Source organism: Phyllobates terribilis, unplaced genomic scaffold (assembly GCF_046119375.1).
Source record: "Phyllobates terribilis strain yellow unplaced genomic scaffold, ASM4611937v1 Scaffold_1__5_contigs__length_1240528914, whole genome shotgun sequence".
Lineage (NCBI taxonomy): Eukaryota > Metazoa > Chordata > Amphibia > Anura > Dendrobatidae > Phyllobates > Phyllobates terribilis.
In genome coordinates this window covers 578260306-578273823 of record NW_027362761.1, presented here as the reverse complement: position 1 = coordinate 578273823, position 13518 = coordinate 578260306, and the positions used below count along the sequence as shown (strand labels likewise).

Below are 13518 nucleotides of genomic sequence, written 5' to 3'. Positions count from 1 at the left end.
CAGTCTCGCTCTGCTCTGACCCTTTGCTCGCTGCTCCGGCAGTCTCGCTCTGCTCTGACCCTTTGCTCGCTGCTCCGGCAGTCTCGCTCTGCTCTGACCCTTTGCTCGCTGCTCCGGCAGTCTCGCTCTGCTCTGACCCTTTGCTCGCTGCTCCGGCAGTCTCGCTCTGCTCTGACCCTTTGCTCGCTGCTCTGGCAGTCTCTCTCTGCTCTGACCCTTTGCTCGCTGCTCCGGCAGTCTCGCTCTGCTCTGACCCTTTGCTCGCTGCTCCGGCAGTCTCGCTCTGCTCTGACCCCTTTGCTCGCTGCTCCGGCAGTCTCGCTCTGCTCTGACCCTTTGCTCGCTGCTTCGGCAGTCTCGTCCTGCTCCTCTCTTGCTCACCTCTCCAGGCGGCCTTGTCTTGCTCTTCTCTCGCTCACCGCTCCAGGCGGTCTCGTCTTGTTCTGCTCTTGCTCGCCGCTCTGGGCGGCCTCACTCTGCTGTTTGTCCACCGCATCTGTGGTTCTGTTCCTGAGTCCCAGTCTGTACTGGGTCCTATCCACTCGGTGCTCCAACCTGTCGTACCTGCCAGTACCTCCCTGCCTGCATACCAGTCGTGCATACCAGCATCCGCCAGTCTGCATACCAGCCTTGTCTGCCTATACCCAGCAGTCTGTGTGCCAGCCTAACCTGCCTGTTCCTGTATTCCCCTGTGTGGGTCAACAGCCGTGTCCGGGGTCTGTCCTGGAGTAGCACCTGGTCCGTCTGCTCGGTTCCTCCTTGGTGCACTGGCGTCGTATGCCGTCGTGCTACCCTGGTCGGATCGGGTGGATACTTAGTTACACCCCTCCAGGCATTCACTCTCCGGCACGGTCCAGTGGAATCACTACATATACACGCACACGCCACTCAGCCCGGGCGTGTGCATTACAATCAGTAACATTTCTATTCGTCCTTTAATTTCCAGAAATCCACAACTTCACCTTCTTAGTGTTGCAACGTCAGTGGAGAGTTGTCTGGATAATGACATGGTTTATACAGTTATATGAAAAAGTTTGGGCACCCCTATTAATCTTAAGCTTATTGTTTTATAAAAATTGGTGTTTTTGCAACAGCTATTTCAGTTTGATATATGTAATAACTGTTGGACACAGTAATGTTTTTGCCTTGAAATGAGGTTTATTGTACTAACATAAAATGTGCAATCTGCATTCAAACTATATTTGACAGGTGCATAAGTATGGGCACCTCACCAGAAAAGTGACATTAATATTTAGTAGATCCTCCTTTTGCAAAAATAACAGCCTCTAGTCGCTTCCTGTAGCTTTTAATGAGTTCCTGGATCCTGGATGAAGGTATTTTTTACCATTCCTCTTTACAAAACAATTCCAGTTCAGTTAAGTTTGATGGTCGCCGAGCATGGACAGCCCTCTTCAAATGATCCCACAGATGTTCAATGATATTCAGGTCTGGGGACTGGGATGGCCATTGCAGAACATTGTAATTGTTCCTCTGCATGAATGCCTGAGTAGATTTGGAGCGGTGTTTTGGATCATTGTCTTGCTGAAAGATCCATCCCCTGCGTAACTTCAACGTTGTCACTGATTCTTGAACATTATTGTCAAGAATCTGCTGATACTGAGTGGAATCCATGCGTCCCTCAACTTCAACAAGATTCCCGGTGCCGGCATTGGCCACACAGCCCCAAAGCATGATGGAACCTCCACCAAATTTTACTGTGGGTAGCAAGTGTTTTTCTTGGAATGCTGTGTTTCTTTGCCGCCATGCATAACGCCTTTTTGAATGACCAAACAACTCAATCTTGGTTTCATCAGTCCGACTCTGTTTGTGGCGTGCTTGCAGAAACGGCTTCTTTCGCATCACTCTCCCATACAGCTTCTCCTTGTGCAAAGTGCGTTGTATAGTTGACCGATGCACAGTGACACCATCTGCAGCAAGTTGATGCTGCAGCTCTCTGGAGGTGGTCTGAGGATTGTCCTTGACTGATCTCACCATTCTTCTTCTCTGCCTTTCTGATGTTTTTCTTGGCCTGCCACTTCTGGCCTTAACAAGAACTGTCCTTGTGTTCTTCCATTTCCTTACTATGTTCCTCACAGTGGAAACTGACAGGTTAAATCTCTGAGACAGCTTTTTGTATCCTTCCCCTGAACAACTGTGTTGAATAATCTTTGTTTTCAGATCATTTGACAGTTGTTTTGAGGAGCCCATGATGCCACTCTTCAGAGGAGATTCAAACAGGAGAACAACTTGCAAGTGGCCACTTTAAGTAGCTTTTCTCATGATTGCATACACCTGGCTATGAAGTTCAAAGCTCAATGAGGTTACAAAACCAAAAAAAGTGCTTTAGTAAGTCAGTAAAAAGTAGGTAGGAGTATTTAAAACAAGAAAATGATAAGGGTGCCCATACTTATGCACCTGACAAATTTTGTTTGAATGCAGATTGCACATTTTCTGTTAGTACAATAAACCTCATTTCAAGGCAGAAACATTACTGTGTCCAACAGTTATTACATATATCAAACTGAAATAGCTGTTGCAAAAACACCAATTTTTATAAAACATTAAGCTTAAGATTAATAGGGGTGCCCAAACTTTTTCATATAACTGTATCAGAAAACCGTCATAAAGGTAATGCTAAAATTCCTCCCAAAGTGTTCTACGAGGATTTGTTTTCTAAATGGCCGGTTGTTTTTAGAAAGTAGACTGCACCTTATCATCGCTCAGTGTTCTTGAGATTCTTGTTTGACCACAATATACCGAGTTAGTGCTGAGCTGCGTCTCTGGGGCTCGGCCTTGTAACCCAACCACACAGTAGACAGTTGACATTTTTCCCATAAGACGACCAGTCTGTGACTGATAAACCACTAGTAAATGACAGTGCGGGGAAGTTAATTACAACGTACGTTTTCCTGGTTACGGAACAGCAATTTCTCCAAATAAAATGGCTAGGAATTTTGGGTTGTAGATTCAGTTATTTGATGATTTGTAAATATCCGCAGTCATGTGAAAATATTAATAAAACCAAATATTAAAACGTATTATTCATCAAGGTCAGAGTCATGGGGCTTCCTTAAAGTAGACCTACCTCTGGATCTCACAATGCATACATTTACAAATAGATCTCTTAGACCTGATGAAGCTTGTGTATTTGCTGAAAAAATCTATATTAGAATGGCTGTAAAATCCTTTACACTAAATCTGCTCACCTAGACTGACTGACAGCTCCTCAGTGCTCCTCATCCCTAGTGCTGATTTTTTTTCCACCAAGCCTGATTAGCAGCTACTTAGTGATCCTGCTGCTGCCGAAGCTGGTCCCTCCTAGCCTGATTGACAGCTCCTCAATGTTCCTCCTCCCTGCAGCTGCGAAATCTCCACCCACAAAGTTTGATACGTTGATTTTTCAGTGTCCCTCCTCCCTGCTGCTGAATTTCCATTCACCTAGCCTTATTGACAGCTCCTCAGTGCTCCTCCTCCCTGCTGAATGTCCGCCCATCTAGTCTTATTGACAGCTCGTCAACACCCTTACGCCTAGTGACAGAGATACTTCAAGGGCTAATGCTTTTTTTTTCTTTTACAAGGGTTTTCTACAGTAACAGCAAAATTAATGAGATTTCTAAAATGTGATAAGACCCTTAAAGGGGTATTCCCATCTCTAAGATCCTATCCCAATATGTAGTAGGTGTAATAATAGTAATATTAGCAAATACCTCCAATTAGAAATGTAGTATATTTTTTCTGATCCACTATCTCTTTCCTCATGTGCTGGCATCGCAGGACCTTAGGTATCCATGGTTACATCCACTGATAAAGTCACAGTTAGTTAGCTAGTTAATGGTCGTAACCATGGATACCGAAGGTCCTGCGATGCCTGCACATGAGGTAAGAGACATAGCGAATCAAAAATACTATACTACATTTCTAATTGAAGATATTTGCTAATATTACTATTATTACACCTACTACATATTGGGATAGGATCTTGGAGATGGGAATACCCCTTTAAGGACTATTTCCTTTTACAGCAGCTTATAATCCTATTGGTTGCATGTAATGCTTTGGGTGGTAATTCTGCATATTGGCTTACTACAAACATGGAATGGCCTGCGTGGCTCTCGTTGGCCCGCGTGGCTCTCGTTGGCCCGCGTGGCTCTCGTTGGTCCGCGTGGCTCTCGTTGGTCCGCGTGGCTCTCGTTGGTCCGCGTGGCTCTCGTTGGTCCGCGTGGCTCTCGTTGGTCCGCGTGGCTCTCGTTGGCCCGCGTGGCTCTCTTTGGCCCGCGTGGCTCTCGTTGGCCCGCGTCGCTCTCGTTGATCCGGGTAGCTCTCGTTGGTTTGCATCGCTCTCTTTGGTCCGGGTAGCTTTTGTTGGTCCAAGTGGCTCTCATTGGTCTGCGTAGGTCTTGTTGGTCTGTGTGACTCTCGTTGGTCCGGGTCACTATCGTTGGCCTGTTTGGCTCTCGTTGTCCTGAGTAGCTTTCGTTGATTCTCGTTGGTCTGCGTGGCTCTCATTGGTCTGCCTAGGTCTCATTAGTCTGCGTGGCTCTTGTTAGCCTGCGTGGCTCTTGTTGGTCTGTGTGGCTCTTGTTGGCCTGCATGGCTCTCGTTGGTCCGCATCGCTCTCGCTGGCCTGCTTGGCTCTCTTTGGCCTGCGTAGGTCTCTTTGGCCTGCGTAGGTCTCTTTGGCCTGCGTAGGTCTCTTTGGCCTGCGTAGGTCTCTTTGGCCTGCGTAGGTCTCATTGGCCTGCGTAGGTCTCATTGGTCTGCGTGGCTCTCGTTGGTCTGCGTGGCTCTCGTTGGTCTGCGTGGCTCTCGTTGGTCTGCGTGGCTCTCGTTGGTCTGCGTGGCTCTCGTTGGTCTGCGTGGCTCTCGTTGGTCTGCGTGGTTCTCGTTGGTCTGCGTGGCTCTCGTTGGTCTGCGTGGCTCTCGTTGGTCCGGGTCGCTATCATTGGCCTGCTTGGCTCTTGTTGTCCTGCGTGGCTCTCGTTGGCCTGCGTGGCTCTCGTTGGCCTGCGTGGCTCTTGTTGGCCTGCGTGGCTCTTGTTGGCCTGCGTGGCTCTTGTTGGCCTGCGTGGCTCTTGTTGGCCTGCGTGGCTCTTGTTGGCCTGCGTGGCTCTCGTTGGTATGCGTGGTTCTCGTTGATCTGCGTGGCTCTCGTTGGTCCGTGTCGCTATTGTTGGCCTGCTTGGCTCTCGTTGGTCTGAGTGGCTCTCGTTGGTCTGAGTGGCTCTCGTTGGTCTGAGTGGCTCTCGTTGGTCTGCGTGGCTCTCGTTGGTCTGCGTGGCTCTCGTTGGTCTGCGTGGCTCTCGTTGGTCTGCGTGGCTCTCGTTGGTCTGCGTGGCTCTCGTTGGTCTGCGTGGCTCTCATTCGTCCGGGTCGCTATCATTGGCCTGCTTGGCTCTTGTTGGCCTGCGTGGCTCTTGTTGGCCTGCGTGGCTCTTGTTGGCCTGCGTGGCTCTCGTTGGCCTGCGTGGTTCTCGTTGATCTGCGTGGCTCTCGTTGGTCCGTGTCGCTATCGTTGGCCTGCTTGGCTCTCATTGGCCTGAGTGGCTCTCGTTGGTCTGCGTGGCTCTCGTTGGTCTGCATGGCTCTCGTTGGTCTGCATGGCTCTCGTTGGTCTGTGTGGCTCTCGTTGGTCCGGGTCGCTATCATTGGCATGCTTGGCTCTTGTTGGCATGCTTGGCTCTTGTTGGCCTGCTTGGCTCTTGTTGACCTGCTTGGCTCTTGTTGACCTGCGTGGCTCTTGTTGGCCTGCGTGGCTCTTGTTGGCCTGCGTGGCTCGTGTTGGCCTGCGTGGCTCGTGTTGGCCTGCGTGGCTCTCGTTGGTCTGCGTGGTTCTCGTTGATCTGCGTGGCTCTCGTTGGCCTGAGTAGCTCTCATTGGTCTGCGTGGCTCTTGTTATCCTGCGTGGCTCCACGTTGGTTTGCTGTTGTGGCTTTATCTGTAGGTTCTCCAGATGAGCTGACGCAGCTTTCCCGTACTGGGATTTAATTCTCGGTTGCTCACCAGCACTTAACTCAAGCGTGTTTCTTTCAGATTCTCTAGGGATAAAATATGGACGAGAAGATGCTGCGCTTCGTGAGCCCATGTGTGATGGCCGTAAACACGCTCAACTTGTATAATCCTAATTTACCATAAGTAGTTGTTAAATTTTGCTGCTCAGCCATTATTGCAAACCCCTTGGCCTATTAATGGCTCTGGTCTATGTGCTCTTCGCATTACTGATGATTGGAAACGCAGCGTCTGGATTATTCGTAATGAGGCTTTTAGTCAGGATTAGAGTGAGGAGCAGCGTCCTTCACATGCGGGTTAACCCTGTAAAGCGAGATCTCTGCGCTTCAGACTCTCATTTAACAAAACTAATAATGTCCCGTTGCGTTCTGCAGCTTTCCTGGTCGTGGACAGCACGGTGGCTCGGTGCTTTTTAGTACTGAAGTCCAAGGGTTAAATCTGACCTCATCATCTGCATGGAGTATGCATGTATTCTGCATGATAGGCTTTGTATTCTGCTCAGTTATTTTTTACTTTGAAACGTTGCGACATTTCACTGGAGAATGTGTCTTTGATGACTAGTCCAAAGCAGGTGTCCGGTGGTTTCTTCCTTCTACCCTAGACTGACAGGTCCTCCATGATAGGATGAGACCTGGCAAATCTAGGGGATCATGCTGCCCGTGACCTGCCTGGACTAGTCATTCAAGACCCCATTCTATTTTGCCATCAAAAACGCTGATGCATTTTTTTTTCAGCTTTTTTTTTTTTTTTCCACCACCCATTACTTCCTATGGGTGAAAAAACGTTGAAGGAAGTGACACGCTCTATTTTCCAAAAACCCAACCAAGGCCCAAAATACACAACAAAAAAAACAAGATGTGTGAACAGAGAATTCTGTTTTCTCATAGACTTTGCTGATGCTGCAAAACGCAGCTGAAAATTTGCATAAAAATCTGTAGTAAAAAACGCTGAAAAACACAACGTGTGTGAACATAGCCTTAGGGAGATAAAATGTCGGGCAATTGCTTATCCTCCCCTCCATTTTGGAAGTGCCCATACACTTAGATATTGGTTATCTAAGCCCTCATTCAGCTGATGCGGGTTTTCCCCGACTCCTCCTTGCACATGACCAACCAAGTTCTCATGTGTTTTCTATGGGGAGAGCAAAGTAGGCCACTGCCCTCATACATATTAGCCTTACTGAAGTTGAAGGGTTCCATCCAGACTTGGACTGGACCACCGGTGAGCAGGTGAATACCCTGGTAGGCCCCTGTGCAGGATTGGGCCCCCTTTATATGAGCAGTGGGCTCTGGACACCAGGGTCTGATAATGGTTTCTCCAACTGTATGGGACCTTTACTCATGTTTGCAAAAGTATAGGGGAATCAGGAGGAATGGCTGCAAGCCAAATGGGTCTTTAAGCCCACCGCTGTCCAGCCTGTGTGGCCAGTGTTCGGGTCCGTTCACATGGCGGATACGATATAGATTTTCCATTCGTATTTGTGGGTATGGAAAGTCACAGTAGAAGCAAAAAGGGTGAAATTTGGTAAAATCTGATCCACTTAGCCGCTACTGTGACGGAGATTAATTCTGCAACTTGTCAGTTTATGATGCTGATCTGATACAAATTTGTTGCTGATTTTTCCCCCCATAGAGTCCCTTCTAAAACAAATCCCACTTCTGTGGATTTTCTGTGGATTAGCAAAGATTTCCAGCAAAATCCACAACTTTGGAAAAACAAAGAACAAACCCATTTTTTTTTTTTTTTTTTACAATGTGAAAAAAAACAACAACCAAGCACTAAACTCCCCCCTCTGCAGGTGCTTCCAGTCTGCTGCTGGTCACAGGCCTCCTGTGACGAGGTCTCGCTCCGAGTGACCACAGCATGCATCATTTTACCCCATCTCCAGTAGCAAAACCAGTGCAATTGCTGTGAAAGTCAATTGCACCTCTGACTTTAGAAGGATCGGAGGTTGGATTGTTTTAAGGTTTTTTTTTCTAGCTTATTGTAAAAAAATTAAAGTTTGTAATTTTTCACAGATAAAAAAAACAAAAAACCCTTTTCCCCTAGTCTAGGGCAATAGAATAAACCAGCCTGCACATAATACTGTTTCTTATCTGTGGCATCTCCCTTATGGACATAACCCTCGTCCTCCTCCACACGTGGCAGCTCATACGGCCATAATTTGCTCCTCGACATCCATCTCGTGTGGTTTCAGACCAAATGTATCCCGGCAACTCTGTGCAAAACATCAACTAAGGAAATGAGACATTTTTGGTTAACCGTAGTTTTCTTCTATAAAATGTGTATGATGACTTTTCTAACTTCATCTATTCTATTTTTTTTTAGGTGGAACATTGTTTTAGGGCGTCGGGATGTTTTGTTCTCTTGGATCCTGACTTTGGAGCTTTGTGTTGTGGAATCTTTTGGATATTTTTCTCTTTGTCCTATGACTTGAAAGCTTCTTTGGATTTTCTTAATTTTCCTCGGCTTTCTTACATTTTGCCAAGCAACAGAATGTGACGTTACCTGAGAATGGCTCCTCTGGTATCCTACACGTCTACACCGGTGAAGAAGCCGGTGCTGATACCACTCTTCTATATCCGATGATGCTGAGATCATTGGGTTCTCACAATGCCGATCACTCAGGAGAATGCCGTGTTTCATCTGACTCTTCTACACCAATGGCTCCAGGACAATCTCCAGACGAGAGACGATGGGCCAGAGAACGGCTTGTACATGGCAGCCATCCAGAAACTCAAGGAATACATACAACTAAACTTCAACTTGGATGACGCCACCTCTGGGAGTTACCAGAGCACCTTAGACATGGAGATCTGCACTGCTTATCTCACCAGGGATGGAGAAGATGACCTGGTCCTTGGTCTGAATTTTGGAAACATTCCTATATTTGGACACTGTGGGGAAAAAAGGAGAGGAAGTAAAAAAAGAAAAGTGCAAAATGGCCCAGTGCTCGACGTTGGTTGTATATGGATTACAGATTTAAAAAAGCAAAGTCCGGCTGCGAAGAGCGGGAGAATAAAGCTCCGAGACGAGGTCTTGTCATTGAATGGTCAACTAATGGTTGGGGTTGACGTCAGTGGTGCAAGGTAAAATTATTGCCATGCATTTTTTTTTTCCACATTTTTTATATGAAAAGGTGATGTCAGATTATTGTAATCTGGATGGAAAGTTGGTCTACTTCCTCTAGTTGTAACAGGAGATCTTCAGTGGTATTGTTGTTTCTTCAATCTTTGCATAAATCCGTAGTACAAGCAAATTTAAGAAAACTTGCAATATATCTTATCGGAAAAATATGCTTCTCTCCCACATATGATCCCCTTTTTTTTTCCTCCCTGCTTCTTCAAACTCATCATTCACTCTGAAAAAATGGTTAAAATTCATATTGAGAATCAGGAGGGACTGCCAGGAATCAGATTACAGCTGCCTATGGAAGTCTATGGAGAGGCAAGTTGGAGGAAGCAGCTGAAAACAGAGAAACAATGCTAGTGCTTTCTAGTAAATGTTTTATCCCAACCAGTGCTGGAATCACAGCTACACTGCTCAGTACTGCTGTATAATGCTCTCAACACTGCTGTTGCTGCTGAGCATGTGCTACATAAAGACAGGAGAGTGGGAATCCCTCATGTCTGTGTGTGCTGTGTATGGGAGACCTCATAGCAGTTAGTCTACACCCACTAGCTCAAAGACAACAGAAAATTAGAGATAGTAGAAGATACACACATAGAATTGTGCTGCATCTTTCTAGGGAGTGATTTATCTCTAGAGCTGGACTCACAGCTACACTGCTCAGTACTGCTGTATAATGTTTTCCATGCTGCTGCTGTTGTTTTTGGACATGTGCTACATAGAGACAGGGGAGAGGAAATCCATCAGGTCTGTGTGTGCTGTGTATGGGATACATCATAGCAGCTAGTCTCCACCTACTAGCTCAGAGACAACTGAAAATTAGAGGCAAAAATTGGTGTAAAATGCAGAATATAAGTCATATAATGGCCAGAAATAGTGATATGCCTCATGTACAAACAGGACAGATTATTCTGAAAAGTCACCTGAATTCATAGGTACTCTCGAGGCAAAATAAATAAATACTAGATTACTTCCGCATCTGGAGGTGAGCGGAGCCGGTGATGTCAAGTCTGGGGGGGGGCCTAAAAAAAAAAATGCTCAGGAAGAGCGCTAAGAAGTTTTCAGAGTTCCCAGAGATGTAAAAGGAGAGAAGCTGAAATGTGCTTCCACCTCTCTACTCTGACTGCTCTCAAGACAGAGGTGAGACCACAGCTATCGGACATTTATTGCACATTGACAGGATGCCATAAATGTCCCAGAAGGGAACATCTCTTTACGATACAGTGGCATGTAAAAGTTAGGACACCCCTGGTCAAAATTACTGTTATTGTGAACCATTAAGCAAGTTGAAGATGAAATGATCTCTAAAACACCTAAAGGTAAAGGGAACCGGTCACCAGAAATAACGCTATTAACCTGAAAATATGCGGTTAATCTGCAGATTAACATTGTTATTGTGCTGTCCGGCTTCTACATGCAGCCGAATGAAGCGGGGAGAAAATGAACTTTTTCTTCTGATGACTCTTCCATGGAGGCTATTTTTGTGCAGGTGTCTCTGAACAGTAGAACAATGTACCTCAACTCCGGAGTCTGCTAAATCTTTCTGAAGGTCTTTTGTAGTCAAGCGGTGGCTCTGGTTTGCCTCTCTAGCAATCTTATGAGCAGCTCTCACTGACATTTTTCTTGGTCTTCCAGATCTTATCTTGACCTCCACTATTCCTGATAACTGCCATTTCTTAATTACATTTCAAACTGAGGAAAGGGCAACTTGAACACCCTTTGCTATCTTCTTATAGCCTTCTCCTGCTTTGTGGGCCTCCACCATTTTCATTTTCAGAGTGCTAGGCATCTGCTTAGAAGAACCCATGGCTGCTGTTTTTTGGCACAAGGTTACCGGAGGCTGGGTTTTTATAAAGCTGGGAAATTTGCATCACTTGGCCTTTCCTAACGATGATAGGGTTATGGCTTGTTCACTAACAGGCTAAGTAAGGTCTGAAACCTGAGCACACATTTCTCCAAGGGTGCCCAAACTTTTGCATCATTTTTTGTAATTTTTAAAATGTAAAAGATGAAAATATATATATTTAGGAAATGTGTCATCTTTAACTTTAGGCCTTTTTGAGATCATTTCATCTTCAACTTGCTTAATTGTTCACAATAACAGTAATTTTGACCAGGGGTGCCCAATCTTATACATGCCACTGTATATTCCCTTTATAATCATAAAACAGATATAGCGCATAAAGGGGTATTCCTGCCAGAAATATTTATGACCTTTCCACTAGAGAATGGATCTCGATTGGTGACCATTTACTGGGACCCCCCCAAATCTCCCGAACATTGTTGTATCTGCTAGATAGGTGAGAAGCTCCTCTGGATGGAATATATCTCTGTCCATTTTATTTTTTTTATTGTTTTTCAGTTGAAGACTAACCTGCAACATTTTTATTTCTCCCTGAAAGGATCTAAAGTGCGACTTCTCTACTCCTAAAGAGCAAATAAAATGAGCATCTTTGATTTTGCACCGATTTTCGTGCCCCTTTTTGATCAATTTGGTGCAAAAGGAAGAGAAGAGGGAAAAAGTGACTTAATAGAAATGGAGTTGACGAATTGGTCCCAAAGTATTTTAGAAAGTTGTAGAACTTTTCATTATACAGAGATTAAACTTTTTTTTTTACATAAACCTTTCAGGTTAGATTCAATAGATTCCCTTCTTCAGTCTTTTTAGGATCGCCTTGCTAAATAATTCATCTCACCGGAGCCCTGGACTCGTAGTAGTTAAATGGATAAATGAAGTCAATGGCCGCTCGCTTCCTGGCACTGTGTCGGACCTCAGAGAGTCATCGACCACCCTGGGTGCAGCGCCGTGGAAAGCACCGGCTCTTACCTCATTATGTTATTGGGCAGGTGCCACAGAATTCTGCTTTGTGGGGTTTTCAGGGTTTCTAACCACGGCACTAACTGTATAATGACCTGCAGACATAGAGGGTCTATTCCTGGGAAACACATGAATTACTGGCACTTATGGGAGCGCTGGGTCACGGTCATAAAAACAGAAGGGGCGGCATTTCTAAAAAGGACTCTGTGGGTAAATGTATGGAAAGTGGTGGCACAGCCCATCACCGTCCAGGTCACGCTATTCCGCCAGGTTTCATCCTGGGAAAATAGAGAAATGGCATAAATCTGCTTTATTGTCCTCCCATGTCTGACCACTGTATATTAAAGAGTTAATCCCGACATGTAAAGTGATCGCCTCTGCACGTTTTGGTGGGGGTAAGACCACCGAGACCCCTACATATCACGAGAACAGGGCTCTAAAATGCCCGAACAGTTTGGCGGTTAGGTGCTCGACTATTAGAGAATGGACGGAGTGACGGAGCGTGTATGCGGCCACCGGTTTATTCCAATTGGGCATTATCAGGGTCAGTGGGTCCTGGGCTATGTAATAGGGTCTTGGCTTTAACCCCTTTCTGACGTATTTTGATAGCAGCAATCAATCACTGTACGGAGCGGGTTCATATCTTGAGCGCAAGCCTTACATGCGACAAATGTCAAGAAGAGGTTAACAGCTAGGTAAGGTACATTCTTAAAGAGCTTTTCCAGGTTGTTAAAAAAACCAACAACAGCGAAAACTGAGCTTTACTCACCCTCCCTGGGTCCAGTGCAGAATCTCTGCTGCAGCTCCTGGTGTGTGTTGTTACTATCTGCATCACTGACCTCATGGCGGCAGCTCGGCCTGAGTTGACAGCCACTGAGTTCACTGATTGGCTGCAGCGCTATTGATTTGACATCAGCGCCGCAGACAATAACAGACACTGGAAGCAATGGGGGAGACTCAGTGCTAGACCTGGGGACGGTGAGTAAAGCCCAGTTTTGGCAGCACAACCCCGATTAGGAGGAATTAGTGTGGGGCGAGTAATTGCTGACAATTTTCCTTGAAGGGTTAGTCCCAAAATAATCAACAAGTGATTTCCTATCCATCAGATCAGGGATAACTTGTTAATCTTTGGGGGGGTCCAACTGCATGGACCCTCAGCTGTCCTGACAGTGGGCCTTTGGAACATCGATAACAGGACTCTGCAGCCCTGTCCTGCATGTAGGGGAGGTACGCATGCTCATCACCCTCTCTATTCATTTTCTAGGGTGCTGTTGAGCATACGCAACTCTGATTAATTCAAATTGAGGCTACTGAGCTCCATTTTTGGTGTTTCCAGAGCCTCAATCTCTGGATCGCTGGGGGGTCCTTATGGTTTGACCCCCAACAAATCACCAGTGTATAGGGAATAACTTGATTTTTTTTAGGGAATAACCCTGTAATTCTGGGTTTATTCTATTGCTTATTTCTGCTGCAGCTTTTTTTTTTTTTTTAAGACACCGCTGTTACAAATCTGTGTGAATTTTTTCCTGAGCGGGGGAGCGGGGCGGCAGAAATCCCATTACCTT

The 13518-nt window shown here is 45.9% G+C and overlaps 1 protein-coding gene across 2 annotated transcripts in view; it reads left to right on the top strand.

The window, feature by feature from the left end:
- The window catches only part of PDZD2 (PDZ domain containing 2), a 265174-nt gene that overhangs the window by 56467 nt on the left and 195189 nt on the right, over positions 1–13518 (top strand). For both annotated transcript variants that reach the window (XM_073681359.1, XM_073681366.1), the window contains exon 2: positions 8335–9095. In XM_073681359.1, coding sequence (XP_073537460.1) covers positions 8620–9095 — 476 coding nt within the window. In that variant the 5' untranslated portion in view covers positions 8335–8619. The remainder of the gene's footprint in view (positions 1–8334; positions 9096–13518) is intronic.